The following is a 26,739-nucleotide window of genomic DNA, read 5'->3' on the forward strand; positions in this document are numbered from 1 at the left end:
GGGTAGTGGAGGGGGAGAAAAAAGAAAGAAAGGAAAAGAAAAGAAAAAGGCACAGGCCCGCTCTCAGCGAGTTCCAGTGGCCCCAACCGTGGGAGTAAGTGGCCTTGGTCTCAGGCAGGTGGGGCCCAGGAGGACGGAATCCCTTGGGGTCTTGCTCTGGATCCCTTGGGGTCTTGCTCGGACAGCTGCCAACCTGGGCCCTGCGGTTCCGGCCCCGCCTCTGTGCCCACACCATTCTCCGGCCCCTGAGTGTAGCGGTGACTGCTTCCTGCTCAGCGGCTTATGTACGTCCAATATCTTCCATTTGCCCTCCGACCCCATCTTCTCCCTGCCCTCCCCCGCCCCGCCCCCGGTCTGTGTCCCAGGAGGCTCACCTGCAAGTACTGCCTTCTAGGGCTGGCACCTGGCTCTCTGGCCTCGGGGTGGCTCAGCCTGGGACCACCAGGCAGGAGAGGAGGGGTTGGAATCTCGATCCCCCCAGCTCCACCCCGTGGGTCACTCATGGCAGGGGCCCAGGCAGGTGTGGGCTCTGGAAACCTCTCCCTTTAGGCCTGGGGCTGACCGAGGCCCCGGGTGCACTGGCCCAGCTCACTCCTCCACCTCTGGCTGACCTGTCCCAGCGAAATGATGACCAAGCAGAACTCAAAGTTACGTTCCGGAGCAGCTGCCGGTTTCCCGCTGGGAGCCTGACTGATCACGTGGGTCCAGTGGACCGCGGGGCCCAGTTCGGGCCTCTGTCCCTGTCTGCGCACAGGGCGGGGCCGGCCTCCCCTTTGGGATAGCCTGGTGTGGACGAAAGGGGCCACATGCTGACCTGACAGCTCAGGGGAGGCCTGCATGGCGGTCTTGCAAACTCAGAGACCTAAAGTCATCACGAAGGATGGTCTGAAATTAAACTTTAAACGCAGTGATGGTGGGCAGTTACATCCTAGGCCGGTATCTTCACTGACAAGGTCAACCTTTACCTGAACTGAGCCATCTGTCTTTTTGCATCTATAACATACCCTTGAAATGTTTGTGTAACTTGTAACTTCCCTTTTTCTGGAGCCCCTGGGGCACAACCACATGTGGTGGGCACCAGGACAGATGCCTCAAATTCCTTCATTATCATGTTAATTGTTCCTGCACCCACCTAAGTATGTGTCCATCATTTCACATTGTACCCTATCCCAGGGGTTTCCTCCACTTTGCTTTCTCCCACCTCCCTAATCTATCACCAATGAATTTCATGTCACCCACCTACGTCCCTCCTTTGACGGCAATGTATAAATACAGATGTAACCCGCCATTCTCCGGGGCATTATCTCAATTTGTTGAGGTTCTGCTTTCCAGCAAATGTCGACAGTTTGGCTCAAATAAACTCACACAAATTCTTTACAGGTTTCAATGGTTTTTCACGTTAACACTGGGTAGGCCGCCTGCCCTCCCCTGTCTGGTACCCAACACCCCACAGAGATAGTGGGGCCTCCACGAGGTCCACGTCCCCTCCGAGTTCACGGGAGACTGAGCTCTGAGCTTTGTCACCGCAGACAAACGCACGGTGCATGGCAACCTTTTAGCTGTCTCTGCAGCGGCGGGGCGGCGGGGCTCCCAGCTGCCGCGGTGGCTTCTGGGGGCGGGTTCGGAGCCGCAGCCACCGGGGTTCAAGGGCGAGGGGGCCGCCGCCGCGTCTGGGGCGGGGCTGACGTTGGCGCCCCGAGGCTCCGCGGGGCCAGGGGCTGGGCGCACAGCCGCGGGGCCAGCAGGGCCGGGGCCGAGGAGAGGCACCGGCCAGCGGGCGCGGGGCGCGGGGCGCGGGGCGCGGGGACCCGGCTGCGGCTCCGAGCAGCGGCCCGGGACCCGCGGTTCCAGGCCGGCTCCTCGGCGCGCGCCCGCGGGGCTGGCGGAGCGGGCGGGGCTACGGGGCCCACGGCGATTGGTGCGCGGCCCTCCACGTCAGCCAATGGGAGGCGAGGGCGTCTCGGGGGCGTGGCGGACGCCGCCGCTTAAAGGCCGTGACGCGCCGCGCCGCCCGCCGCCGCCGAGACGTAGCCGCCGGTGCGTGAGTCGGGGGCGCCGCCAGGTAGCCGCGCGGGCGTGGGGGGCCGGGGCGGCGGGTCTGGGTCCCCGCGGCGGCGGGCGAGGCCGAGGGGCGCGGGCCGGGCCCCGGGGAGCGGAGGGCGCGCTGGGCCTCCGCGGGCGGCAGGCTCCGCCTCTGCACCCGGCGCGGCGTCACGGGCCCGGCGGCCGCGGGCGAGGGGGGAGGCCGGAGGCGCAGCGGCTGTGGAGGTGGCACCTTCGCCTTCCCGGGCGGGCGGAGCCGGCCGGCCCCTGCCCCGACGTGTCCGCGCGCCCTGGGTTCCCGGAAGGAGGCGTTGGGGCGCCGCGGGCACCCCGAGCTGCGGGCACCCCGGGGTGCCTGTCCCCGGGGGTCGGCCTGGGGTGCGTTCTGGACGCGGCGAAGTGCTCGTAAGCGGTGGCTTCGTGGCGGGCCTGGAGGCCTCCCGCCGCGCCCGGGCCGTGGCCCACCTGCGGGCCTCCCCTCCCTGCCTCCCCCCTGCAGCCTCGGTCCGCATCGGGCCGACGGGAGTGGAGCGCCGCGCGGTGGGTCCCCGAGGTCCGGTGGGTGGGGCCGGGGGCTCCTCCCTGGGCCCTCCCAGCCGCGCCCAGCGCCCTGCCCTCCCCCGGTCACGGCATCGCCGACCTCCGTGGGGTTCGGTTGGACCTGTTGGGTAGGTGGTGACAGATGAGGGGGTTGAGCAGGAGTGACTTTGGGGCGAAGTGGCTTTAGCTGGAGGGATGCCTCGCTCCGGGTTCCGGGGTTCAGAGGAGGAAGCTGCTGTAGGCACACAGGCTCTTTCCGCTGGAAATGAACCTGTGAGAGGAATGAAAGACGCCCTTCATCGGGCACCCCGGTTCCTGCAGAGAACAGGATCCAAGAGTTTATTTTTTTAATATATTTTATTGATTTTTTTTTTTTTTTTTTACAGAGAGGAAGGGAGAGGGACAGAGAGCTAAAAACACGGATGAGTTGCCTCCTGCACACCCCCCACTGGGGATGTGCCCGCAACCCAAGGCACATGCCCCTTGACCGGAATCGAACCCGGGACCCCCCAGTCCCCAGGCCTACGCTCTGTCCACCGAGCCAAACCAGCCAGGGCGGATCCAAGAGTTTTTGATTAAAAACAAGACTTCAATAAAAAAAGTTCCTTGTTTTGGGTTTACAGTTTTTCATGATGTTTGAGATTAATTTCACATCCTCTACCCTCCAAAACCCAGTGATCTTTAAATAGTAAAAATTCTCAAAAAGGCATTTTTCCCCCTCAAAGAGGCTGACTTATTTGTGTTTCCCCCATACCCTGCCTTTTTTACAGCTACTTGTGTGCACAAACCCTTGACTGAGTTCGTGAGGATGGGTTGAATCTCATACATTAAAAAAATGTATATTTTTCTTGTTTTTTTAGAGAGGAAGGCAGAGATAGAAACATCAATGAGAAACATCATTGATCAGCTGCCTCCTGCACGCCCCCTACTGGGCATGTGCCTGGGAATGGAACTGGTGACCTCGGGGTTCCTGGGCCCGCACTCCACCACTGAGCCACACAAGCTGGGCCGGGTCCGTTTGGGATGGTGATGAATGGGCTGGTGGGGGTGTGCGGAGGGTGTTGTCTGGCTGAGCCAGTCTCTCTCAGTAGCTGCTGCGGCTGCTGCCAGTGACGCACTTCAGTTGAACGGCAGCCAGATTATGTAAGAAGCCAGCACTTTTACTGGCAGAACTTTGGAAAAGGACTGTATTTGTTGTGAATGGTTACCTCAAGGAAAGTAAATATTTGACAAATAGTGTAAGCCAAATTTATTCAAGTGGGTTGTTGTGTTTTTTTTTGGTTGTTGGGTTTACAGTTTTTTTTTTCCTGAGTGAATTAAAAAAAATATTTCCTAGTGTATGCTACATTAACTTCAAAATGCAGCCTTTCATGAAAGTTCTATTTTAGGTATGTTCTGATGGAAATAGGATGGATTAGACAGGAGAGAGTAATTTAGTGTCTTGAAGAAGGATTTTGTTAATTCTGTGGATTGCTGAAAACATTTGTTGCTAACATTTTTGCGGTCAAGAGCAACTTTTCCTCTTCTTCAGGACCTGGGTGTGGTTAAATGCGTCACAATAGCCTGGCATGCTCACACTTGTACACATGAAGGTCGTTAAATCTAACGGAGTGAATTCTTTTTAAAAATATACATGTTAAAAATATATTATTATTTTAGAGAGAGGAAGGGAAAGGGGGCGAGGGAGACAGAGAAAGGCATGGATCAGCTGCCTCCTGCAGCTCCCGGGGATCCAGCCTGCACCCCAGGCGCGTGCCCTGACCTCCCGGGGATCCAGCCTGCACCCCAGGCGCGTGCCCTGACCGGGAACGAACTGGTGACCTTTCAGTGCACAGAATGACACCCAACCCAACTGAGCCACACCCGCCAGGGCTGAGTGGACGCTTTTTAAATGTTATTTATTTTTTTGAAGTGAACTCGATGGGAAGATCAGCTACTTATAATCTAATGTCCCAGAGGACGCCAGCCTCCCCTTAGAGCTGCCCCACGTGTCCGGATGGCTAGTCTGCAGGGCCCTTCTCGCTGCCCGCTGCTGCCCGCACGCCTTCGGAGCCCTGAGTCTGCGTGCACTTCCTCTGGCCTCGTGCATTTGACAGACAACGCTCACGGAGTGCCCAGAGCAGGCCAGGTTCTGGGGAGGCAGGGTGAATGTCAGGCCTGGTGGGGTTCTAGCGGGGGTGGGGAGGGGGCAGGACCCGTGACAGAAGTTTGTGCAAGGTGACCTGGGAGTGCTCGGGAGGGTTTCTGTGGTGAAGTCATGGAGGAGGGTGAGAAGACGCAGCTGTGTAGTATTTCTGCAGATAAAGCTCAGTGGTTATCTCCAAAGGATGGAATTGCTGGTAATTGTGTTTCTAATGTTTTAGTCAGTAGAAACATCTTACTATTATTTAAAAATCTCTAGTTTGAAAGTAGAAGCCGGCGCCGTTGATCCTTACCTTGTCGAAGTTGGCCAGTTCTGTTCCGAGGTGGGGGAGGGCCCTGGTTGAGCGGCCACCTGGGCCGGGTTGGCACTCAGGTTATCGCATTTAATCCTCAGCAACGACCCGAGGCTTCGGCCTCTCTGCCCGCGAGGACGGCGGAGCTCAGGAAGCTCAGACGGACACGCCCAGCCGGACCCGACGCCTGGGCTCCGACGGGGCTCCATTCTGCTCTCCTCGTCTCCAGGGCTTTCTGGGAGAGGAGATTGTTGATCTGACTATTTCAGGTCCATCTCAATTCTGTTATAATGTTTCTTTTTTATTTTTTTATATATTTTATTGATTTTTACAGAGAGGAAGGGAGAGGGATAGAGAGTTAGAAACATCGATGAGAGAGAAACATCCATCAGCTGCCTCCTGCACGCCTCCTACTGGGGATGTGCCCACAACCAATGTACATGCGCTTGACCGGAATCGAACCCGGGACCTTTCAGTCCGCAGGCTGACGCTCCATCCACTGAGCCAAACCGGTTTTGGCTAATGTTTCTTTTTAAAAACATATTTTTATTGCTTTTAGAGGGAGAGAGAGAGAGAGAACGTTGGTGAGAGAGAAACATTGATCCAGCTGCTTCCTGCACGCCCCCTCCTGGGGATGGAGCCACACCTGGGTTCTGTGCCCTCATGGGAAGGGATCTGATGACCTGTGGGTGTGGGTGTGGGCGCATGGGACGATGCTCAACCCCTGAGCCACCCCGGCCGGAGCCGGCTGATGTATTTTATGTGACTGTTTTTGTTGTCAGTACACCTGCGGTAAAATGTGACGCCAGGGACCCTCTCCTCAGTCACGCTTATCACTCTGCATTTTATTTCAGGAATCGGACCCTGCAGACCGCCCCGGGTCTCCGGTTAACAACCTGCTTCCATCTGAGCTGCGGGAAGGAAGGGCAGCTGGTGAGTGGCGGCCGAGTGCTGGGCCTGCTAATTCCCGAACTCGCTGGGTCACTGGGGGGGCCCAGGCGAAGGGGAGCGAGTCAGCGTCCACGCGTTACGTTTTGCTCGTTTGGCCGCTCACCGAAGGCCGGGCGGCTGTGCCCCACGTGAGCGCCTCTGAATGGCTGCTCAGCCCACGAGGTCGGCACCAGCCCTTCCGTCTGCCGGTGCCCCCGCCGAGCCTGACCCCCCGAGTGCGCTCTTGTCCCTGATGACTCTCAGCACCGACCACTTGAGAAAGCGTGTGTGTTTACTACGGAGCCACCAGGCGGCAGGGGGCGGGGGGCGGGGAGGAGGGGGGGATTGAGAAGCACCTGCCCCGCATTGTTTCTCTCGCTTACTCTTTGGACCCAGCCCGTGGCACTGTGTCCGTCCATCGCAGTGTGTGTCTGTGTGTCCGCCCGTCGCAGTGCGTGTCTGTGTGTCCCCCCCGTCGCAGTGCGTGTCAGGTGTGACCCAATGTTCACATGCTGCTCCCGTGTTTACCTTCGGCTTCCCGAAGGCTTTGTGCTCTCTCGTCTCCTTCCTTCCTTCCTTCCTTCCTTCCTTCCTTCCTTCCTTCCTTCCTTCCTTCCTTCCATCCATCCGTTAATCCTCACCGAGGATATGTTTTCCCACTGAGTTTTAGCGAGAGTAGAAGGGAGGGAGAATGGCGGGGTGGGGGGAGTGGAAGGGGAGAGAGAGAGAGACATTGATGTGAGAGACACATCGGTCAGTTGCCTGCCCCCCGCACGCTCCCTGACTGGCCGGGGATGGAACCTGCCACCCAGGTCCGTGCCCTTGACTGGGAATCCAAACCTCGACCCTTTGGTGCTCAGGCTGACGCTCTAACCACTGAGCACACCGGCCAGGGCGCTCTCATTTCTTGGTTTCTTGGTAGACGGCGGCAAGTGCTCAGTGATGTTTAGAGAGTCAGCATACCCGGCGGGGAGGATGCTGACTCGTGCTCCTCCTCCCTGTGGCCAGGTCGGTGCGCTCCTGCTCCGAGGACACGATGCTCTCCACACTAGCTCGTCTGCAGACCGTGGCGGGGCGCTGTCGGGGCGCTCACACGTCAGTGGCTTCTGCTACGTCGGTGGCGACTAAGAAAACGGCCCAAGGCCCTCCGTCCTCCGAATACGTGTTTGAACGGGAATCCAAGTATGGCGCTCACAACTACCACCCCCTGCCTGTCGCCCTGGAGCGAGGGAAAGGCACGTATCGAACTCATCCAGAATCGCTCCGTGTCCGCTGTGGAACCTCGTGGAGAAATCGCTCTTACGTTTTCTCCGTGAGCATTTCCCAGAGTCCTTCAGTGTCTCTATTGCGGATGAGGTTAGCTCAGCGTGTATCGGGGCGCTGCTCGCTGGGCTGGGTGCCGTGGGGCCAAGGATGAGCTCGGCCCGTCTCGGTGGGGTGCTCCTTGCCGGCAGAGGGAAGATGCTAAGGAAAGCACTGGGGCAGCGGCCACTGTGCCCTCTCGCTTGTAGCTGGGCATGAGCTTAGACTCAAAGGAAGAAAAGCTGCCGCAGGAGGACGAGGCGTTTCCTTCTGCCGGACTTTCCGCACCGCTGCCCTCCGTCAGCAGTGCACGGGAGTTCTGCTTTCTCTCCCTCCTTGCCAACACTGGCTTTCCCTTTTTTAAAATTATAACCATCTCACTGGCTGTGAAATACTACTGTTGTGATTGCTTAACAATATGTTTTTATTGAATATTAGAGAGAAGGGGGAAGGGAGAGAGAGAGAGATGGAAACCTCAATGATGAGAGAGAAACATCCCTCCTGCACGCCCCCTACTGGGGATCGAGCCTGCAACCCGAGCATGTGCCCTGACTGGGAATCAAACCAGCGACCTCTTGGTTCAGGCTTGATGCTCAACCACTGAGCACACCAGCGGTTGCTGTTGTGGTTGGATTTCCGTTTCTCTAGCGATTTCGATGTTGAGCATCTATTCATGTGCCCTTGGTCATTTGCATGTGTTTTTGTGTGTCAGTTGCTCTTTGGAGAAATGTCCGTTCGGGTTCTTTGCCCATTTTTCCATTGGGTTGTATGTCTTCGTTGAGTTATAAGAGTGCTGGATACTAGCTCCCGATAAGGTAAATGATTTGGAAATATTTTCCCTATCCTGTTGGTTGTTACAGTCAACTAGTCATGACTTTTTATGTTATCTTCCACCTTGAAATTCTCACTTTAAATTGCAAACTCCCGTTTTGTAGGAGTAAAGCTTTTACTCTAGAGTTTACGAAACCTTTTTATGTTATGCTGTTCTTGTTCAATGTTAACTTGAAGCTGGACAGATAAAATAGAAGTTTTTAAAAAAATATATTTTATTGACTTTTTACAGAGAGGAAGGGAGAGGGAGAGAGAGCTAGAAACATCGATGAGAGAGAAACATCCATCAGCTGCCTCCTGCACATCCCCCACTGGGGATGTGCCCGCAACCAAGGTACATGCCCTTGACTGGAATCGAACCTGGGACCCTTGAGTCCGCAGGCCAACGCTCTATCCACTGAGCCAAACCGGTCAAGGCTAAAATAGAAGTTTTTTATAAACCAGAGTTTATTACACTTGAACTAAAACATGCCTTAACCACAGTGCTGGCAGTTTTAATTTTCCAACTTTATGTGATTGTCTAAAATCATTATTCTTTTTTATATATTCCTCATTTTGTGATTTTTCTAAAATTACGTCCCTGTACATCTTAGGGATTTACCTGTGGGATGTGGAAGGCAGGAAATACTTTGATTTCCTGAGTGCTTACAGCGCCGTCAACCAGGGGCATTGCCACCCCAAGATCGTGGACGCCCTGAAGAGCCAGGCGGAGAAGCTGACGCTGACCTCGCGGGCCTTCTACAACAACGTGCTGGGCGAGTACGAGGAGTACGTCACGAAGCTCTTCAACTACCACAAGGTTCTCCCCATGAACACAGGTGACGGGTCCATGCTGTGTTAGCCAAGAGGACAGTTCGTGTTTCTGGTCACCAAGCATTTTAAACATGAGCCGTTTTCTCTCGGTAGGAGTGGAGGCTGGAGAGACGGCTTGCAAGCTCGCGCGGAGGTGGGGCTACACCGTGAAGGGCATTCCCAAGTACAAAGCCAAGATCGTGTTCGCAGGTCCGTGCCGCTCCGCCGTCCGCGCCTCACACACACTGCGGTTTGCCATTGAACTCACTCACTGATGGAATGCTGCTAATGTGTTCGCTTCCTACAGCATGTGATACAGGACTGGTTGAATGTTTCATAAAAATTTTAATTTCTTGGGATTCTTTCAAAATATTTGTTCACATACGGGATTTTTCTCTCTAAATAACTTCCTACTTCTCTCTCCCGAGGGTGAGCGACGTTATGAGCTTTGAGAGCGCATCTGCGGCTCCATCCCCAGTGTGGGGCCTGCAGGAGGCAGCCAATGCATGATTCTCTTTCCTCATTGATGGTTCTCTCTCGCTCTCCCTTCCTCTCTGAAATCATTAAAAAATATAAAGCGAAATATTATTGAAAAGAAAAGAGAACCTCCAGCTCTCTCTTACTCCGCACTGTTTCTCTTCCTTCCTTGCATTTACCCCGGCGGAGGGCGCTCACGCGTGTGCTGTATGTCACGGTGTATTTCGCCTGCTAGAGCGTGAGCCCCCAAGGCCGGGCGTGCAGTCACGGTCTCCATTCTGTCTTTCTGAGCCCCCGGAGCAGAGCCACGCAGAGCTGGGCTCCCTCTCCCTTACTCACGAGCTACACGCGGGCGGGATGTCCTGTGCAGAGGCAGCTGGCGGCTGCCGAGCACTCAGCTCTGCCAGGACGGCCGCAGTGACTGCATCGCCGGGGCGTGTGCAGTTCACCCGCACAACAGCCGGCCTGTGGCTGCCGAAGGGAAGCTGGGAAACCCCGTGAGGCTGTTCTCACACACGTTTCCACAGGCGTTCGGGGGCTGGGCATCAGCGAGGGCCTCGGGGTCGGGTGGTTGAGGGGGAGCGCCTGCCCGCGGCTGCACCGCGCCGGCGTCAGTGGAGAAGCGCCTGCATGGCACGTGCAGGGCGGGAACCAGGTGTCCTCAAACCACGGCCCGCGGGCCACAGGCGGGTGTTTTTGCCATTTTGTTTTTTTACTTCAAAGTAAGCTATGTGCAGTGTGCATAGGAGTTTGTTCACAGTTTTTTTAAACTATAGTCCGGCCCTCCAGCGGTCTGAGGGACAGTGAACTGGCCCCTGTTTAAAGAGTTTGAGGACCCCTGCTATCCATGCGGCTCCAGACCGGGCTTTGTCACAGCAAAGCCTTGGTTTCCAGAGCTCAGACTTCCTCCGGCGTTTGGGGGCTGCTTGTAAATGTGGGGCTGGAGGTAATCCCTGTTCTCCTCCAGCTGGAAACTTCTGGGGCAGGACCATGTCGGCCATCTCCAGCTCCACAGACCCCAGCAGCTACGACGGCTTCGGCCCCTTCATGCCGGGTTTCGAGATCATTCCCTACAACGACCTGCCTGCTCTCGAGGTACCGGCCGGCGTCCGTGCTGTCATGCACAGTAAAGGGGCTTAGACTCGGGGGGGTGTGAGCTACACATGGTCACGTGACTAAGGACACCCACCTCTAAGCCAGGCCAGGACTCAGACTCTCTGGGACGGCCCTTGGTTCCCAGTGGGGGGGCCGAGGTCTGTGGTCTAACCCGCCAGCCAGCCAGCCGCATTGGGTTGTGTCCTGTGTGAGCGTTAACCTGCAGAGTAGCTGCTTCGTTGCCAGATAAAACCACTCTGTTTTCAGCTAGCTTTTTAAAATTGTGAGTGAGGACTTATACAATAGAGAGATTCACTTAAAATGGGTTTTAAAAGGGCCATTTTCTCTTATTTTTAGTTACATTTTACTAACCTACATAATAAAAGTCTAATATGCATATCAACCGAATGGCGGAATGACCAGTCGCTGTTATGCGCACTGACCACCAGGGGGCAGGCAGTCAATGCAGGCGCTGCCCCCAGCCCGCAGGCCCCAAGCCAGCCAAGGCAGGTGCCAGCGGGGGCCCCTGATCGCCAGCCAGAGGCCCTGCAGAGGGAGGCGACCGGTGGGGGGTGGGGCCGGCAAGCAGGCAGCACCAGGCTGGCCAAGGCGGGTGCCAGTGGGAGCCCCCCAGATTGCCCCGCCGGTCTCCCCACAGATGGCCCTGATCGCCAGCCAGGCCTAGGGACCTTACCCAGGCGTGAATTTCAGGCATTGGGCCTCTAGTATATTAGAAAACGTAAGATAGAATAACTTAAAGCTGAACTGTTGGAGTTTTTGGTAATTGAACGTCAGAAGTGTTATAGTTTGAAGTCAGAATATAATTCAGTGCTAAAACGTAATTTGTATGCTTATTCTTAACAGGGAACTGTATATGTGCACTGTGTGATTTCACATGTTGAAATGGTTGGGAAGGAAGTGGCTGACGCATGTTCACATGTTTTTTGCAGCGTGCTCTTCAGGATCCCAATGTTGCGGGGTTCATGGTCGAACCCATTCAGGGCGAGGCGGGCGTCATTGTCCCCGACCCAGGCTACCTGATGGGCGTGCGTGAGCTCTGCACCAGGCACCAGGTGGGCTGCCCCTGCCTCACCCCCTTTCCCACCTGCCTCACCCCCTTTTCACCTCACTCCCTTTCCACCTCACCTGCCTCACCCCCTTTCCCACCTGCCTCACCCCCTTTTCACCTCACTCCCTTTCCACCTCACCTGCCTCACCCCCTTTCCCACCTGCCTCACCCCCTTTCCCACCTGCCTCACCCCCTTTCCCACCTCACCCCCCTTTCCACCTCACCCCCTTTCTCACCTCACCTGCCTGCATCTCAGGGTTCAGCTGGGGATACATGCAGAGATTGCTTGACCTTCCCGCTAGGGGGAGACATCCTTCCTGGAGCTTCAGAGCTCTGAGCGGCCGGCACAGAGCCCACTTTTACTGGCTGTGGAAACCGGCGGACCCTGGGCCGCGGAGCTGCAGCCTCCCCCCTTCCCCCTCCTTCCCCCTTCTCAGCATTTGCCCCCGATTCCTCCCAACCTTTGTCCTCTGTGCCAGCATTCAAGTTCTCTCCGCCTCTTCCCACCAAGCTAGTAAATATTTAATAGGAAGTCGATGTTTAATAACTGTTGGGGGAATAAACAAGTGAATTAATTGTTTCTAGAGATTAGCTCTGTTCAGAACCCCCCACAAAGGCCTTACCTGACTGCCGTTAGTTCCCCTCCTCCTGGGGACCGAGCAGACGGCCTCGGCTGGGCCGGCACTGGAGTCATGGTGTGTCCAGGGTTCAGAGCACACTTCTTCCTTCCTGTTTAAAGCATCTTTTTTATTTTAGCTTCATTGTTGGAAGTATTACGGATGTCCCCTTTGTGTTTTCTTTTTTCCCATTGACCGCCTTTGCCACTTTGTCTGTGTCCATGGGTTATGCATATATTCTATGTGTATAAAAGGCTAATGTGCAAAGTGTCCCCTCGGGAGTTCAACCGGGAGACGTGGAGTTTGATCACTCGCTACGACATGTGCTGACCACCAGGGGGCAGCGCGGAATGAAGGAAGGTCCTGATCGGCCCTGTTCACTGGCCAGGCCTAGGGACCCTACCCGTGTATGAATTTCGTGCACCGGGCCTCTAGTCCTATATAATAAAAGAGTAATATGCAAATAGACTGAATGGCAGAACAACTGAACAATCAAAGCATAATATGCTAATGTATTAAGGCTGCTCAACTGCTTGCTATGACATGCACTGACCACCAGGGGGCAGACAGTCAATTGGTTGACCAGTCGCTATTACGTGCACTGACCACCAGGGGGCAGATGCTCCAACTGGTAGGTTAGCTTGCTGCTGGGGTCTGGCGGATCAGGACTGAGTGAGATGGTCCCTCCCTTGCCTTATCGTGCACCTGTGGGGTCCCTCAGTCTGGCCTGCGCCCTCTCGCAATCCGGGAACCCTCAGGGGATATCAGAGAGCTGGTTTCAGCCCGATCCTGCAGGCCACTCCCCTTGGGAGGGCACCAGATGCAGGGCTCATGGCTGGTAAGTGCCGCTGTGGCAGCGTGAGCCTCTCCCGATCGGGACTGATTGGGTGCGAGCCCGCGGCAGGCACAGTGAGGCTGGGATGAGTGGGAGCGGCAGGTAGGAGCTGCAGGCGGTACTGGACTGTGGGTTTCGGCCCGATCCCTGCAGGCCACCTAGGGGGATCCCACCCATGCATGAATTCGTGCACTGGGCCTCCAGTATGTATATAAGTTCCCTGCTAATCACTCCTCTCCAATCCTCACACCCCGCCTTCCCTCTGAAGTTCCATAGCACACTTCCTAAAAAAAAAACATTTTTATTGATTTTTAGAGAGAGAGGGAGAGAGAAACATTGGTGTAAGAGGGTGTGAGAGAGAAACAGCTATTGACTGCCTCCTATATACCCCCTACTGGGGATTGAGCCCCAGCCTGGGCTTGTGTCCTGACTGGGAATGGAACTGACAACCTTTCGGTACACAGGACGGTGCCCAGCCCACTGGGCCGTACTGGCCAGGGCTCAGCACACGATTGAAATTGCCTGGCTGGTGACAACGTTTCCACCAAGCTCCTCTGCGTGGGGATCAGGGAATGAAGGTTACTATTTCCCCAGGGAAACGAAATGGATAACTAACATTGGTGTGTGGTTTTCCGACAGGTCCTGTTTATTGCTGATGAGATACAGACGGGACTGGCCAGGACGGGTAGATGGCTGGCGGTCGACCATGAAAACGTCAGGCCTGACCTCGTCCTCCTGGGCAAGGCCCTTTCCGGGGGCCTGTACCCGGTACGGACCGTTAGCCCTCTTCCCTCCGCTCACGGATGCTGTTCCGCCGCCGATGGCGACGGCAGTGCTGTCTCCTGTAGTCTGGGTTCATGTGGTGCTGCGGTCACCCAGAACACGTGCCGGCTCCGTGGGCGGCCCACTTGGTTAATTGTCCCTGCGGAGCCGGTGGGCCGAGGACTTGGCTGCGGCGTTGGCTTTGGCTGGAACGGTGCCCCGCGGCAGTGTCCTGTGGGCCCATGCTCTCCCCTTGTCAGAATCAGAGCGGACTGACGAAGGCCACGGCCACGGCCACAGCATGGAGAGGAGGAATGCGGGTTCGTGGGAGCCCGGCTCCTGGGGTCCTCAGAGCCCGCAGTCTGTGGGGGGGAGGGCGCGAAGGGGGGTGGAGCACGGCCCCCTAAGCAGTGAGCGCCCCCCCCCCCCCCCCCCCCCCCGCCGCCCCGAGTGGGAAGAATCCTCCCTCAGTCGTTGCAGAAGCAGCTGACGTCTTGGTCCCAGCGCTGCTGTCCTGGGCCGATGCCGTGTGCGAGGTGCCCGGGTGGCGGCGGGCGTGCGGGCTTGTCCCGCAGGGAAGGTGGCGACGTGCAGCTCCTGTTGCAGAGCTTCTGTCCGGTTCGCTGTCGGCTCGGGGTGTTTGCTCCGGCGCGCGGGGACCCGCGTGTTCGTGGGAGGGGGTTAGCAGCACTGACTCTCCCCCAGGTGTCGGCGGTGCTGTGTGACGACGACATCATGCTGACCATCAAGCCCGGGGAGCACGGCTCCACGTATGGGGGCAACCCTCTGGGCAGCCGCGTGGCCATCGCCGCCCTCGAGGTAAGCCTGGCGCAGCCGCACGCCATCCCTTGGGTCGGGTAGCCGTGACTGGACGTGAGCCGTCGGTGTCACGAGAAATGTCCTATGACGGCCGCGGTCACAGAGCCCGGGAGCAGGGGGCCCCGAGACGGGTCTCCGTGGGCATCGCCGTCCGCAGTGCCCGCTGCGGTCCTGTGGGCACGGGGGCCTCCCTGAGCCCGGCAGGCCTCTGGCTTAGTGCGCATGGCGCTTTTAAGTGTATGTTTGAACACTCAGATTTATTACGTAAAATTACGTCATCCTAAGGTGGGCTTCTTAGAGAAACAAATAAGTGAACTATTACAGTTGAAAAATTAAACTGCGTTTAGTCCATTGGTTTAGTCACCTAGTAAGAAACTCTGTTCGTTGTATTTAACATGTTGGGCCCACTTTTGCCCTGCTGTCGGGCGGGTGATGCTGTGACTGAGGCAGGCTGTCTGCGCTCACGTGTGTGTGGGTCGAACTCGCTGGCCTGGGCTGGAGAAGAAAACGTTAGAGCCTTTGCTCGCCCCTCCTCTGCGCACGCTCCACATTCCCTCCGAGGAGCGGCGCGGAGAGGCGGGCGGAGCCGCCCACTTGTGGGTTCCCCGCAGGTTTTGGAAGAAGAGAACCTCGCGGAGAACGCGGACCGCATGGGCGCCCTCCTGAGGAACGAGCTCATGAAGCTGCCCTCGGACATCGTGACCGCCGTGCGCGGGAAGGGGCTGCTGAACGCCATCGCCATCCGGGAGACCAAAGGTGCGGGCGCCCTTCACTTCAGCTGCTGTCAGTCCTCCCCGAGGGCGTTCGAGGGAGTGGAGGGAGGGGGGAGGAGGAGGGGAGAGAGGAACATCAGTGCGAGAGACACAGCTCCTGGCTGCAACCCAGCTACCTGCCCTTGACCGGGAATCAAACCCATGACCCTTGGGTGCGAGGGCGACGCTCTAGCCGCTGAGCATGCGGCCGGGCCGGAAGGCGTTTTCACAGGAAGAGCTAACACGTGGCATTTTATCTGGTTTTGGGGTTCCTGGGAGACCGCTGCCTGGCCACCTAGGGACCAGCTCTTTCAGGCTGAGGGTCCCCTGATGCATTGAACAGTCTTTCCCGCGTGACGGCCCCTGGACGTCACCTGCCCTGCGGGTGTGCTGAAGACGCTGGTTATCGCCTTCGGCCAGCGAGGCAGCTGGGAGATGCGCGCTCCTGTCAGTCCTCGCGGCGCACCGGCCCTACGTGGCCTCTGCTGCCCTTGCCTGCTGCCGTGACCTCGTCCTCGGAGGCTGCGGGGACGGAGGGACATGCGCGGTGGGAGGACATGAGGCGGCTGGTGGCCCCTGGACTGGCTGCTCGGTTTGAGTGGAGGTTTGAGTGAGCACCGTGGCCCTGAGCGCTCCCGGCTGCGCTTCAGAACCGCCTGGGGGCCTACAACGTTCATCCGAGCCTCGCCCAGCCCGCAGGCTCTGATTTGATGGGTCTGGGTCCCCGGCCTGCGCGATGGCAGCGCCCCTCCCACAAGCCAGAAGGCGCATGCCCTGTCGGGTGTGGTGGTTGCTGGGTTTGGGGCATTGCTCGTTCTGTGCCAGGTGCAGTCTGGGTCGCACCCTCGTTCCTCCTGTAATGAGCACAGTGGTCCCCACATAATTGTTTTTCTTTATGAAAAACCAACGAGAACCTCATGTCTCATTAGGCCACTCCAGCCTCGTTCCGCGCTGGCTGACGGGCAGCTTCCCTTTAAGGCCAGGACCGAGCGTGCAGCCCACGCCGTCTTGCTGGAGCGGGGACGGGAGTTTGCAGGCCGCACCTGCCCAGGACCTGCAGGGAGTGCTGAGCGTTTACCAGCTTATCTCTGACCAGCGTGCCTGTTTCTCCTCAGATTACGATGCTTGGAAGGTGTGTCTGCGCCTCCGAGATAATGGACTTCTGGCCAAGCCCACCCATGGCGACATCATCAGGTTCGCGCCTCCGCTGGTGATCAAGGAGGACGAGGTCCAGGAGGCCGTGGAGATCATCAACAAGACCATCCTGTCCTTCTGAGGGGCCCCCCGCTTTCTGAGGGGCCTGCGTCCCCGGGGGCGGAGCCAGCTGGGCTGGCAGCCCGGCCACATCCTCAGAGCCTCTGCGTTGCTGCTCAGCGCGGGCACATTTCACTCCCTGCGTCAAGGACCTTTTTAAATACACGTTCTTTTCAGCTCACGCACTAGCAGGGCATTTGTAACCACGCAGGTTGCTGTGTAAGAATGATGGCGTCTGTGATCACGTGTGTGTGTGCTGAGTGAAACGCTCCCTCTGAATGTAGGCGGCCTTTGTGTCAAGCCCCGTGTGGTTTTACAGGTTTTATCATGTCCTTGCTGGTGTGGATGTGTTATATTTAAAAAGTTGCATGGGTTTTACATAGAAGACTGCTTTGACCTTTAAAGTGGAATCGTAGTCACTGGATTTTAGGAGGGTTAGATGGGTAAGCTTACATAAAGCACTAGGTTTAAGTAAACTTGACATCAGCCAACACCAAGACGTGTCATTATTTTGAATGAAGAATTAATGTCCAACGTTCCCAAATCACGTTTTCAGTGTTGGTAAAGTTTGTAAAAAATGCTCGTTTTCAGTTTTTCTTTAAACTTAAAATAAAGCTGATAATTAAAACGTCAGCTTTGTGATCAGCGTGCTGTTAAGAGCATGCATGTGCTGACCGCCTGCACCGCAGGTCTTTGAGCGTGTGCTTTGCTTGCTTAGCTTCCTGTTTCTAAGAGCAGTTCCGTTTCCGGGTGAGCTCTGCAAGAACGGGCACTGAAAGCAAGTCTCCCGGACACCCAACCCCTCCCGCCGCAATCGCCTTTCTGGGTGGCCTCTGGGGCGGCCTCCGGGGGCACACCTGTGCGGCCTCTGGGGTGGCCTCCTGGGGGCACACCTGTGCGGCCTCCTGGGGGCACCTGTGCGGCCTCCAGGGGCACACCTGTGCGGCCTCCGGGGGCACACCTGTGCGGCCTCTGGGTCGGCCTCCGGGGGCACACCTGTGCGGCCTCCTGGGGGCACACCTGTGCGGCCTCCGGGGGCACACCTGTGCGGCCTCTGTGGCGGCCTCCTGGGGCACCCACAGGGGTGCTGTGAATGTGTTTGGGGCACGTTTGGACCAGGCCGTTTTTCACTCTTGAATACAGCGTGTGGCCGCTGTTCCGTGTCTGTGCCGCAGTGGGAGTGTTTCTGTGGCCGGGGCCCTCGAGGTGGGATGCTGTGTCCAGGGAACTTGCTCCCTGCGCCCTTCGGTCCTGAGCCCCTCTGAGCAGCACGGAGCTCCTGGCTGACGTGCGAGCCGGTGGGTGCAGGAGGGCCGCTCATACAGTGGCCATGGTCTGGGTGGGGTTTCTGGTTGGATGTCTGCAGGGGCTAGACATGTTACAAGACACAGGACACACGGAAGGTCAGGTACCATTTCACAGATGAGGAAACCAAGGCTCAGAGAGAGAAACTTGCCTTAGGTACGTGGTCGGCAAACCGTGGCTCGCGAGCCACATGCGGCTCTTTGGCCCCTTGAGTGTGGCTCTTGCACAAAATACCACGTCCTGGGCGAGTCTATTTTGAAGAAGTGGCGTTAGAAGAAGTTTAAGTTTAAAAAATGTGGCTCTCAAAAGAAATTTCAATCGTTGTGCTGTTGATGTTTGGCTCTGTTGACTGATGAGTTTGCCGACCGCTGTCACAGGCCTGGATTGTGGGCTCACCCCAGGGAGAGGCGTGCGGGAGGCAGCGATGGATGAACGAGTGAGCGGTGGGCCCGGGCCCCGTGGGCTGGACAAGGCTTGTGGGGGAGGCAGTTGGCAGCCCAGGTGCCCCGGGGGGGGGGGGGCGGGGGGACGGCTCCCTTTGTCTTGAACTTGGCTGAGAAGCTCAGGTGTGTAAAAGCATTCCAATTTGGTGCTACCTTGGGGGCTGGATTCTTGAAGACACCACCAGGAGCTATTAAGATGAATAATATATACACACGCTAGAGCAGCTTAGTCGGTTTAGGAGAAACTCTTTAAAATGCATTTCAGTGCTTTGCCGTTTAATGCACGTGTAATGGCTCGGGGGTTTTACTAGCTCCCAGCCTTCCTTTTGATTAACTTGCAGATGAGATTTCTCCCCCCCCGCCCCCACATGCATGGCCCAGTCCCTCACATCGTTAATGAAACATCTGGGCGTTATGATTTGCATCGCGATACAGAGCAGATGGCAGGGGGAGAGGTGGGAGCAAGGCAGAGCCTGGTCAAGGCCTCCAGCTCCGCTCCCCTGGAAATGCAGCGGAGGGCCTGGGGGCTCCTGGTCTTGGCGGCCTTTCCCGAGGGGGTTGGGAAGACCTTCCTCCCTGAGACGGAAAGGGAGCCCCAATCTCTTCTACCTCAAAAATTAAAAAAAAATTGAATTATTGGTTAAATTAATATTTAAATTATTGATGTCAGAGAGGAAGGGAGAGGGAGAGGGAGAGAGAGAGAAACATCCATGATGAGAGAGAATCATGGATCGGCTGCCTCCTGCACGCCCCCCACTGGGGATGAGCCCACAACCTGGGCCTGTGCCCTGACCGGGAATCAAACTGTGACCTCCTGGTTCACAGGTCGAGGCGCAGCCCCTGGGCCAGGCCGGCCGGTATCTGGTCCCCGGCGGCTGCTTTGGTCTCCGGAGGGGGTCTCGGTCTGACTCCGCTCAGCAGCCGGGGAGCCCTTAGCAGAGCGGCCCAGTCCCCTAGGAGGCTTCCCACAGAGACGGCAGGAAAGCCGCCCTGGTGCGTGAGGCTCCCACTCCCCTCGGGTTTAGACCCTCCTGTGACTCCGTCCCCCTAGAATCAGTTCCTCCCCAATGGGAGTCCCGGTTTCTGTGCAGGGGGCTCTGGGCTCTGGGTGAATGGCAGGGCTGTGGCCAGTTGCCCCTCAACCCAAGATCCAGCACCCCAGTAACCCAACCAAACCTGCGCCAGCCAGGACCACGGCAGGCGCAGAGCGCGCGCTTTGGGGCGGCAGGGGGCGCTGTCCGCACAGCTTTGCTTGGGCGACCCGGAGCCGCAGCGCGTGCGCCGGGGCGGGGGCTCCAAGCTGCTGCGGGCGGTGCAGGCGGTGCAGGATCCCCGGCAGCCCGCCCAGGCCTGGCGCTGGCCGGGAGTGCCCTGTGTTTTGTACAAGATGAAGATGAGGATGAGGATGAGGATGAAGAACAACTCTTAAAGGTGCTCCTTGTAGGGAATTCGAACACGTAAAAGCAAATCGCCCCGGCCGCGCCCGCAGTCCCGAACCCCGCCCGCAGCCCCGCAGAGTCGGGGGCTGGCAGACCCAGGCCGGGAGGGCAGCTCTGTCTTCAGGTGGGAGCTGAGGTGGGCCCCGCGGAGCCTGCTGCCCGGACAGCCCAGCCGGTGGGGTGGAGGGAGCAGCAGTGACCGGAGGCCTCCAACCCGAGTGGTCGCGGGGTGGTGAGCAGCCCCAGCCGGTGCCAGAGCTGGGGAGGCAGCCTCCACCCCGCCCGTGCCCTGCCTGGGCCCCAGCCCCAGCCCACCTCGGGGAGGGGGTCACCCTCTGGGAGGGTCCCCAGCCCACCTGGGGGTCACCCTCTCCAGAGAGGACCTGCTAGCTGGCCCTTTGGCACAGCCTGGCTCTGGCGGGGGAAGGGCTTGGCCGGTCTGGAGGAGCAGCCCTGGGGAGCCTCCTTTAGCGGCTCTGTCTCAGGCGGGGGAGCTCTGGGTCCTTGGGGAGCACTGGGGTGTGGGCAGCGCTGGGCTGCAGCAGGCTCCCTCTGGCCCGGCCCGTTCCGGCTGGCTGGCTGCCCTCCCACCTCCCGAGCAGGCGGTCTGGTGGGCACACCCCCTGCGGCCACACGCCCTGCGGGCAGCCAGCCCGGCCTGTCTGCGGCCCGGCCCCGCCCTTTTCCAGCCACTCTCCCCGGGAAAACGAGGCCCACACCCCCTGGGCTCTGAGCGCAGCTTTGAAGGGGGCGCCCGCAGTAAACAGCTGAGGACCCAGCTCGGCCGGCGGGAGGCCGGCGGCCACAAAGGGACACTGTGCGGCCCAGCAGAGGTCCATTCAGCTCTGCCGGGCGGACTCGCCTGCTAATTAGGGGGGAGAACCCTGTGGGTGGGCTGCAGGGGGGGCGGGCAGGGAGCTGTGCCCCGTGGGGAGGAGCCCGCGGGTCCGACCAGCCAGACCCAGGGCCCAAGGCCGGCCCTGCCGACCAGCTGGCTGCTCCAGACCGCGCAGGGAGGGGGGGGAGGGGGACACGGCCTGTCCCTCCGAGACCCCCCATGAGTGGACAGAGCCCGGCACTGACGGGGCTTAGCATCTGCCAGACCCTGCCTGTGCCTTCAGCTCGCTGCCCCTCAGCATCCTGCTGCCGGGGTTGGGGTGCAGGCACGGAGAAGGGGACCCCTCAGCTCTGGGGTGGCTGGGGGCCCAGGGGCAGGGCACACCCCACAAGCAGGCTGTGCCTTTCCTCAGGGCGCTGGGCACGCGCTCTCACGCGCTCCACGTGCCCCGTGGTGAGAAAGGGTGTGGAAAGGCGAGTCTGTCACCTCCCTCACAGCCCAAAGGTGCTGTTATCCCCGTTGCACAGGGGAGAGAAACTGAGGCTCCACAGGCTAACTGCTTAGCCTGGGCCACACGGAGCCGGGCCGGCCTTTCCCCGCGATTCTGCCTGAGGGGTGGTCGGCCCTGGGCACGCGACGCTGTGGGAACTGCCCAGGGGTTCGATGGTGCGTCCCTGTTCCAGCCCCGGTCCGGGTAACCTCTCGCTGCCTCCCCACGCGTCCTCACGGCACGGCACGGGGGACCTGCTGCAGGGCCCCCCAGGGAGGCGAGGGACAGTCCCCCAGAGGTGCTGATGGACCGGCCCTCGGAGGGCCCGGCACTTCCTGGGAGAGGGGCCCCCTCTGTGCGGGGACCCCCCCTCCATGCGCAGCGGTGCCGCCTGTCCCATGAGGCAGTGGGCAGCCGAGAGGCATTTCAGGACCTTCCTGAAGACGCTGCTGTTCCGGTGACGCATCGGCTCGTTTGCTGAAAAATGGCCGGAGGGGATCCTGCGGGCACCTGACTGTGCCCGCCTCTGTGCCAGCTGGCGCGTGGCAGGGCCTGTTTGGAGGGTGGTAAGTGGATCCCAAGGTGGGGAGGAGTGGGGCACGCAGCTGCCTGGCTTAGGGCCTGGGACTGCGCAGTGAGCAGGGTGGGGGGAATTCGAGCCTCAATTAAGCAGGACCCTCCACGGGAAGGGCTTTGCTGTCCCTCAGCCCTGACCGCTGACGGGCGTTGTCGATGTCGCAGCCTTCCGGACAGTGCTCAGGGCGGCAGTGCCCTCCCGCTGCGCCAGGTGCCTCTTGTTCCCAGTGATTCATTGTGCTCACAACACTGACGCCTGCAGGGAACTGCGGACTTATTCGGTGCAGGGGTGGGTGGGGGAAACCGGAGAGTCCGAGTCGGGAGGGTGTGCGGAGGAGTGCAGAGAGCGCCTGGGAAAGGCCCCTGAGCTGATTGTCATCTGAATCCAGTGGCGTTGGCAGAGTCATGCTCTGGAAACATACCTTGCCAGAGGCAGGTGTGTTGTCAGCCTGACCTTTAGCTCAGGCGCCGGGGGGTGGGTTTCATTATCTAAGTTCAGCCAGGCACCAGGAATGGACGCAATTATCCGAGCCCAGCCAGGAGTGACAATTACAAAGAAGCCACAAGATTGAAGAATTCCAGTTTGATCTTTAACGAAGATTTCACATAATTTCCTTTATCTTAAGCTTTAGTAAAACTTCCTGGTATCATATTGTATAAAATAAACGCGCTGCGCCGGCTCTGGGTCACTGTCTCTCCATCAGAGGGCAGCTGTCCCACCCGGCCCCGCTTTTCCCTTCTGTCTCTGTGTCTGCCTCTTTCTTCCATTTTCTCAATCCCCAGCCGCCCCTCCTCAGGATTCGTGACCCACTCTCTAGCCACGCTGGACGCGGTAAAAGAGAGAATACTTACAGAGGAGGGGGGAGGCGGCTCCCCTGATTTCCTCAGCACCCCGGCCCCTCCCCACCCGCATCTTGGACCATCCACAGACCACCGCAAGGAAAGGCGAGGGGTTCGTTTCAGAAACCGACCAGCACGGTCAGCTCCAGTGGAGTGTGTGGTGCCCTGGCCTGTCCCTCGCCAGCATGGGGCCTGGGCTGTGCGGGACCTGCCCCTTTCCTGTGACCGGGGAGGGGTGAGGGTGAGGAGCAGCCAGGCGTGGGGCGGCCTGAGTGAGCCCACACGAAGCCCTGGGACACGTTAGCTCTCCGTGGATGGTGGCTGCGTACAAACGACTCGGGAATCTCTCAGTTCTGTGAGCCAGGAACAAAGCACCACGTGTCTGCCCGGCCAGAACCGCTGCCGTGTGTGCGTGGCTCACGCCCCGTGGGCGGCTGTGGCCATCCTCGGTGAGCAAGAACCGCACCTCCAACCCATCGCTACGAAGCACCTAGGCCGATTGGAACAACGGGTGGTCTGTGGGCGCCAGAGATATTCCCAGGGTGCTTTGCGGCCGGGGCAGTCCTCAGAGCCCGGCCTGATGGCGTTGTGTCCACTGGGCTCCGTGCAAACACTGGTGCTGAGGGGCTGGCCAGGCCCAGGAATCTGGCTGCGATGCCGTGCGGCCCACCCGGTCCGTGGGGGGAGGTCCCTCCCGGGCGGAGCTGCACGGTGACGAGTGGGGGAGGGCCCAGCCTGCACAGGGGGTGAGTGGCCCTCCGTTCTGCCCACCCGGTGCCCGTCACCACGGGGCCCTTGTCCTAACCTGCCTGCCTCTTTGCCCCTTTGTCTGGGCAGCGTCCCCGAAGCCGAATGCTGTCCGCGGCTGTCCCGGCCCATAAACACTCGTAAAACTCCGGGAACAAGAGGACTTTCTGTTGGTGGCGGCTCCAGCCCAGGCCATTAAGTCTGTCCCGGCAGAGGCGGGGCCTGGGTGGCTGAGCTCACAGGCTTTGTGCACGCCTCCAACTAGGGTCCCCTCGGCCGGCCCAGGGGCGAGGGTGAAGGGTGAGGGTGGAGGGGTGAGGGTGAAGAGGCCGAGGTGAGGGGCGTGGGGATCATGCAGGACCCGTGTCAGGATTCTCCCTCTGTGGGAGGGGGGGCTGGAGGGCCATAGACCCCCAGAGTGAAACTCATCCCAGGAGGCCTGTGTCAACAACAATAGTGGCGCCCCGACTTTTTCTTTTTTAAAATTCCCATCAATTCCCAGAGAGCAGAAGGGAGGGAGGGGGAGCGAGAGGGAAACATTGATGGGAGAGGGACATGGGTTGGTTGCCTCCCACCCCCACCTGCCTGGGGCCAGGATCAGCCCGCAGCCCAGGTGCTGCCCTTGACCGGGGTGGGACCCTGACCCTTCGGCCCCGGGGTCGACATTCCAGCCATTGAGCCGCCGGGCAGGCAGTGGTCAAAGCTGCCGCCGGAGGCTGGTCTGCGGCGGCCTCGGTCTCGGCTCTGGGACGTCCCCGGGGTCTCCCCGGGGATCCTCACGCCGTCCCCCCCGCGGGGCTGCCCCTCAGGTGAGGAGCCTCAGGCCCGGAGGCCGGGGAAGGTGCCGAGATGGTCAAGTTCCAGGGTCCGAGGCAGCTGGCCCCGCCCCTGCTTGAACAAGGGCTGTCGAGCTGTCAGTCACGGTATGGTAGTCACGCTATTTTACCAGAACATTTTCCTTCCGGACCCTGAAGGAACACGCTCATGATGGAGAACTGGAAAACCAGGGGAGACGGGGAGACACGACAGGCCGCTCGTCACACCCCTCGGGAAGACCGCCGCCTTGGCGCACGTCCGTCCCTCCCACCGCGGCCCCGGGACACACCCCTCCTCACGGCGCGGGTGAGAGGACTCCGTGTGTGTCACGCACCTTAGGGCAAAGCTGGCTTCGCTGTGCGCTGTCTGGCCGAGGTTCCCGGAACCCGTGGTCCGAGTTCTGAGGACGGAGGCTCCCCCCACACCGATGGACGGTCCGTCCCGGCCGCAGGCAGAGCGTGGTCCCTGCCCTCCAGATCGCTTTATAATCTGCTCCCACTTCCTCATGGGGGGGGACACCTTCCCATCGGTGTTGAATCCTCTCCCATCATCAAGTTCACGGCTGTGTGACATCCCACCGTACCAACGGGCCAGGAGAGCCAATGACTTTCATTTCCTTGGCCACACAGAAGGCTTTCGTTGAACCGGTTAATTCATTCATTCCTCCACCCACACTCCCGAAACACCCACCCACGCCGCGCGGAGGGCGGGGCCCAGCTTCCACGTGCCGGCCTGCCCCTCCCGTCCCACCTCCCACCATGGGCAGGTGCTCGCTGGCCCCGAGGGGGCGGCGCTTGGGGAACAGGGCGGCGGGCAGCGTCTTCATCTTTTGAACTCGACCCCAAGGAGCCATCGCGGTAACACGAGAGACGAGCCTTATTCAGCCTCCACCAGGGCCTCCCCTCCTACGGCCACCAGCTGTCTCCCCGCGAGGCCGGGTTGTGAGGGGGTGGATCTAGCCAGGCCGTCCGCGTGCCGGGGCGTGGGGAGCGAAGCCGCAGACCAAGCGGCCGAGGGTGGCCACCATTTCCCTCGGAGGCAGTGCCCGGACGGACGCTGTCTTCATCGCAGCGTGGGCAGCCGAGGGTGTTGGAGAAGCGGTCTGACGGACGGACGGACGGAGACGGACAGGGGAAGCAGGCGTCCTGCTGGCTCAGCCGCGCCCATCCGCCTGGGAAGCCCTCCGTCGAGGTGACCAGCCTTCGCGTCGGAGCGTGGGCGCTTGCTTTACGGAAGCCTTGCTTTCCCGACCACGTCGGATGCACTTGCTTTAGGGAAAGGGGGAGGGCCACCCCGTCACACTTCCTGTCTCAGTGCAGCACGGCGGGCGGATGAGGCACCGGCTGATGCCAGAGAGAATCGAGGCTGTCGGTGCGGAAAAGGCGGCCCTGCGCTCCGTCCGGTGGACGGCGGAGCAGGGAGGGGTGGTTGGGAAGAGTGGGATGTCAGAGTGGAGACTGTCCCAGCTGAGGGGCCCCAGTGAGGCCCCGGAGTGGCGAGTGGCGTCACGAAGGGGCGGGGGAGTCAGGGATCTGGTGGCTCAGGCCCCGTTGTGCTGGGGGTGTCTGGACAGGAGGTGTCATCTGGGAGTTTACCGCTGAAGTGACAGCCCATGGCGAGGGCCACGGGAGGCCCAGGCCACGGCGGGCAGGTGCCGGGCGAGGGGCGGACCTGGCGGGCGGGGCTCTCCCCTCCCCTGGCTGCCAAGCCTGAGGCTGGGGCGGGGCTGGGGCCGGGCCGAGGACTCAGTGGAGGCTCCGTGGGGGGAGGGGTGTCCAGTGGGCGGTTCTCGGGTCCCTCAGCGGAGGCCGGGGCCCCTGCGGCCACGGGTCCGGGTCCGAGCAGAGCCGTCAGCTGCAGCCCTGTGGTGGGGGCGACGCCGGGGTCCTGCCGCAGGTGACACAGGGCCCAGGGAGAGGGCAGGCCCGGAAGAAGGTCAAGGACAGATCTTGAGGGAGCCCCAACATTTACGGGCCAGGCGGGGGGAGGCTGCAGAGGATGGGGAGGAGCAGCTGGGGGGGGAAGGAGATGCAGGCGGCGCAGGCCCCCGAGGCCTGGCGGGAGAGCTCCCAGGTCAGGGCGAGCCCCGGCTCTGACCCCCTTTCAATGGAAGTGCACGCTCCCCACCCCTGGACCCTGCAGCCGCCCTGAGCCCTGAGCCCTGAGCCCTGAGCCCTGAGCCCTGAGCCTGAGCCCTGAGCCTGAGCCCTGAGCCCTGAGCCCTGAGCCCTGAGCCCTGAGCCCTGAGCCTGAGCCTGAGCCCTGAGCCCGGAGCCCTGAGCCTGAGCCCTGAGCCCTGGCATCTCTGCTCAGCCCAGAGGCCCAGGCCCAGCACAGGTCCCCCCGGCGCTCCCGTCCCGCGTGGCTCTGAGCAGCCAGGACAGAAGGTGATGAGGATGCATTTGTCTCCCCCACATGCATCGCCTGTAGGGACCCTGGGGGCGGGCAGGCTTTCTCGACATTTTGGGGGGACACTTAAGGTCAGGAGGAGGGCGGGAGAGTGGCGGGGTCAGCTGGGGCGGGGTGGCAGGTAATTACAGAGCAGGGGGAGCTGGTGGGCGGGGCTGCGGGGTGCCGTCGGCTGGGCCACAGCTGCTGACAGCTGTGTGGGCTGCACTGGCCACAGGCCGCCGGGCCTGGGACACGGGGCGGCTGCACGGCCGGCCTCTCTCCTGGCCGAGGGGGCGGTGTC

The 26,739-nt window shown here is 59.9% G+C and overlaps 1 protein-coding gene across 2 annotated transcripts; it reads left to right on the forward strand.

Moving 5' to 3' along the window:
- Positions 1–1,983: 1,983 nt before the first annotated feature.
- On the forward strand, positions 1,984–17,186 carry OAT (ornithine aminotransferase). Of its 2 annotated transcripts, none has more exons than XM_079793790.1 (11): positions 1,984–2,062; positions 5,873–5,951; positions 6,957–7,183; positions 8,675–8,899; positions 8,988–9,083; positions 10,318–10,445; positions 11,396–11,518; positions 13,606–13,734; positions 14,434–14,547; positions 15,159–15,303; positions 16,415–17,186. In XM_079793790.1, the coding sequence occupies exons 3-11, from the start codon at positions 6,985–6,987 to the stop codon at positions 16,573–16,575; spliced, it is 1,320 nt and encodes a 439-aa protein (XP_079649916.1). In that variant the 5' UTR covers positions 1,984–2,062; positions 5,873–5,951; positions 6,957–6,984; the 3' UTR covers positions 16,576–17,186. The 2 variants fall into 2 exon arrangements, with proteins under 2 accessions (XP_079649916.1, XP_079649917.1); XM_079793791.1 differs by having other exon boundaries at positions 1,988–2,037.
- The last annotated feature ends 9,553 nt before the right edge of the window (positions 17,187–26,739 follow it).

The sequence above is a fragment of the Cnephaeus nilssonii genome, assembly GCF_951640355.1.
Source record: "Cnephaeus nilssonii genome assembly, chromosome: 16".
Lineage (NCBI taxonomy): Eukaryota > Metazoa > Chordata > Mammalia > Chiroptera > Vespertilionidae > Cnephaeus > Cnephaeus nilssonii.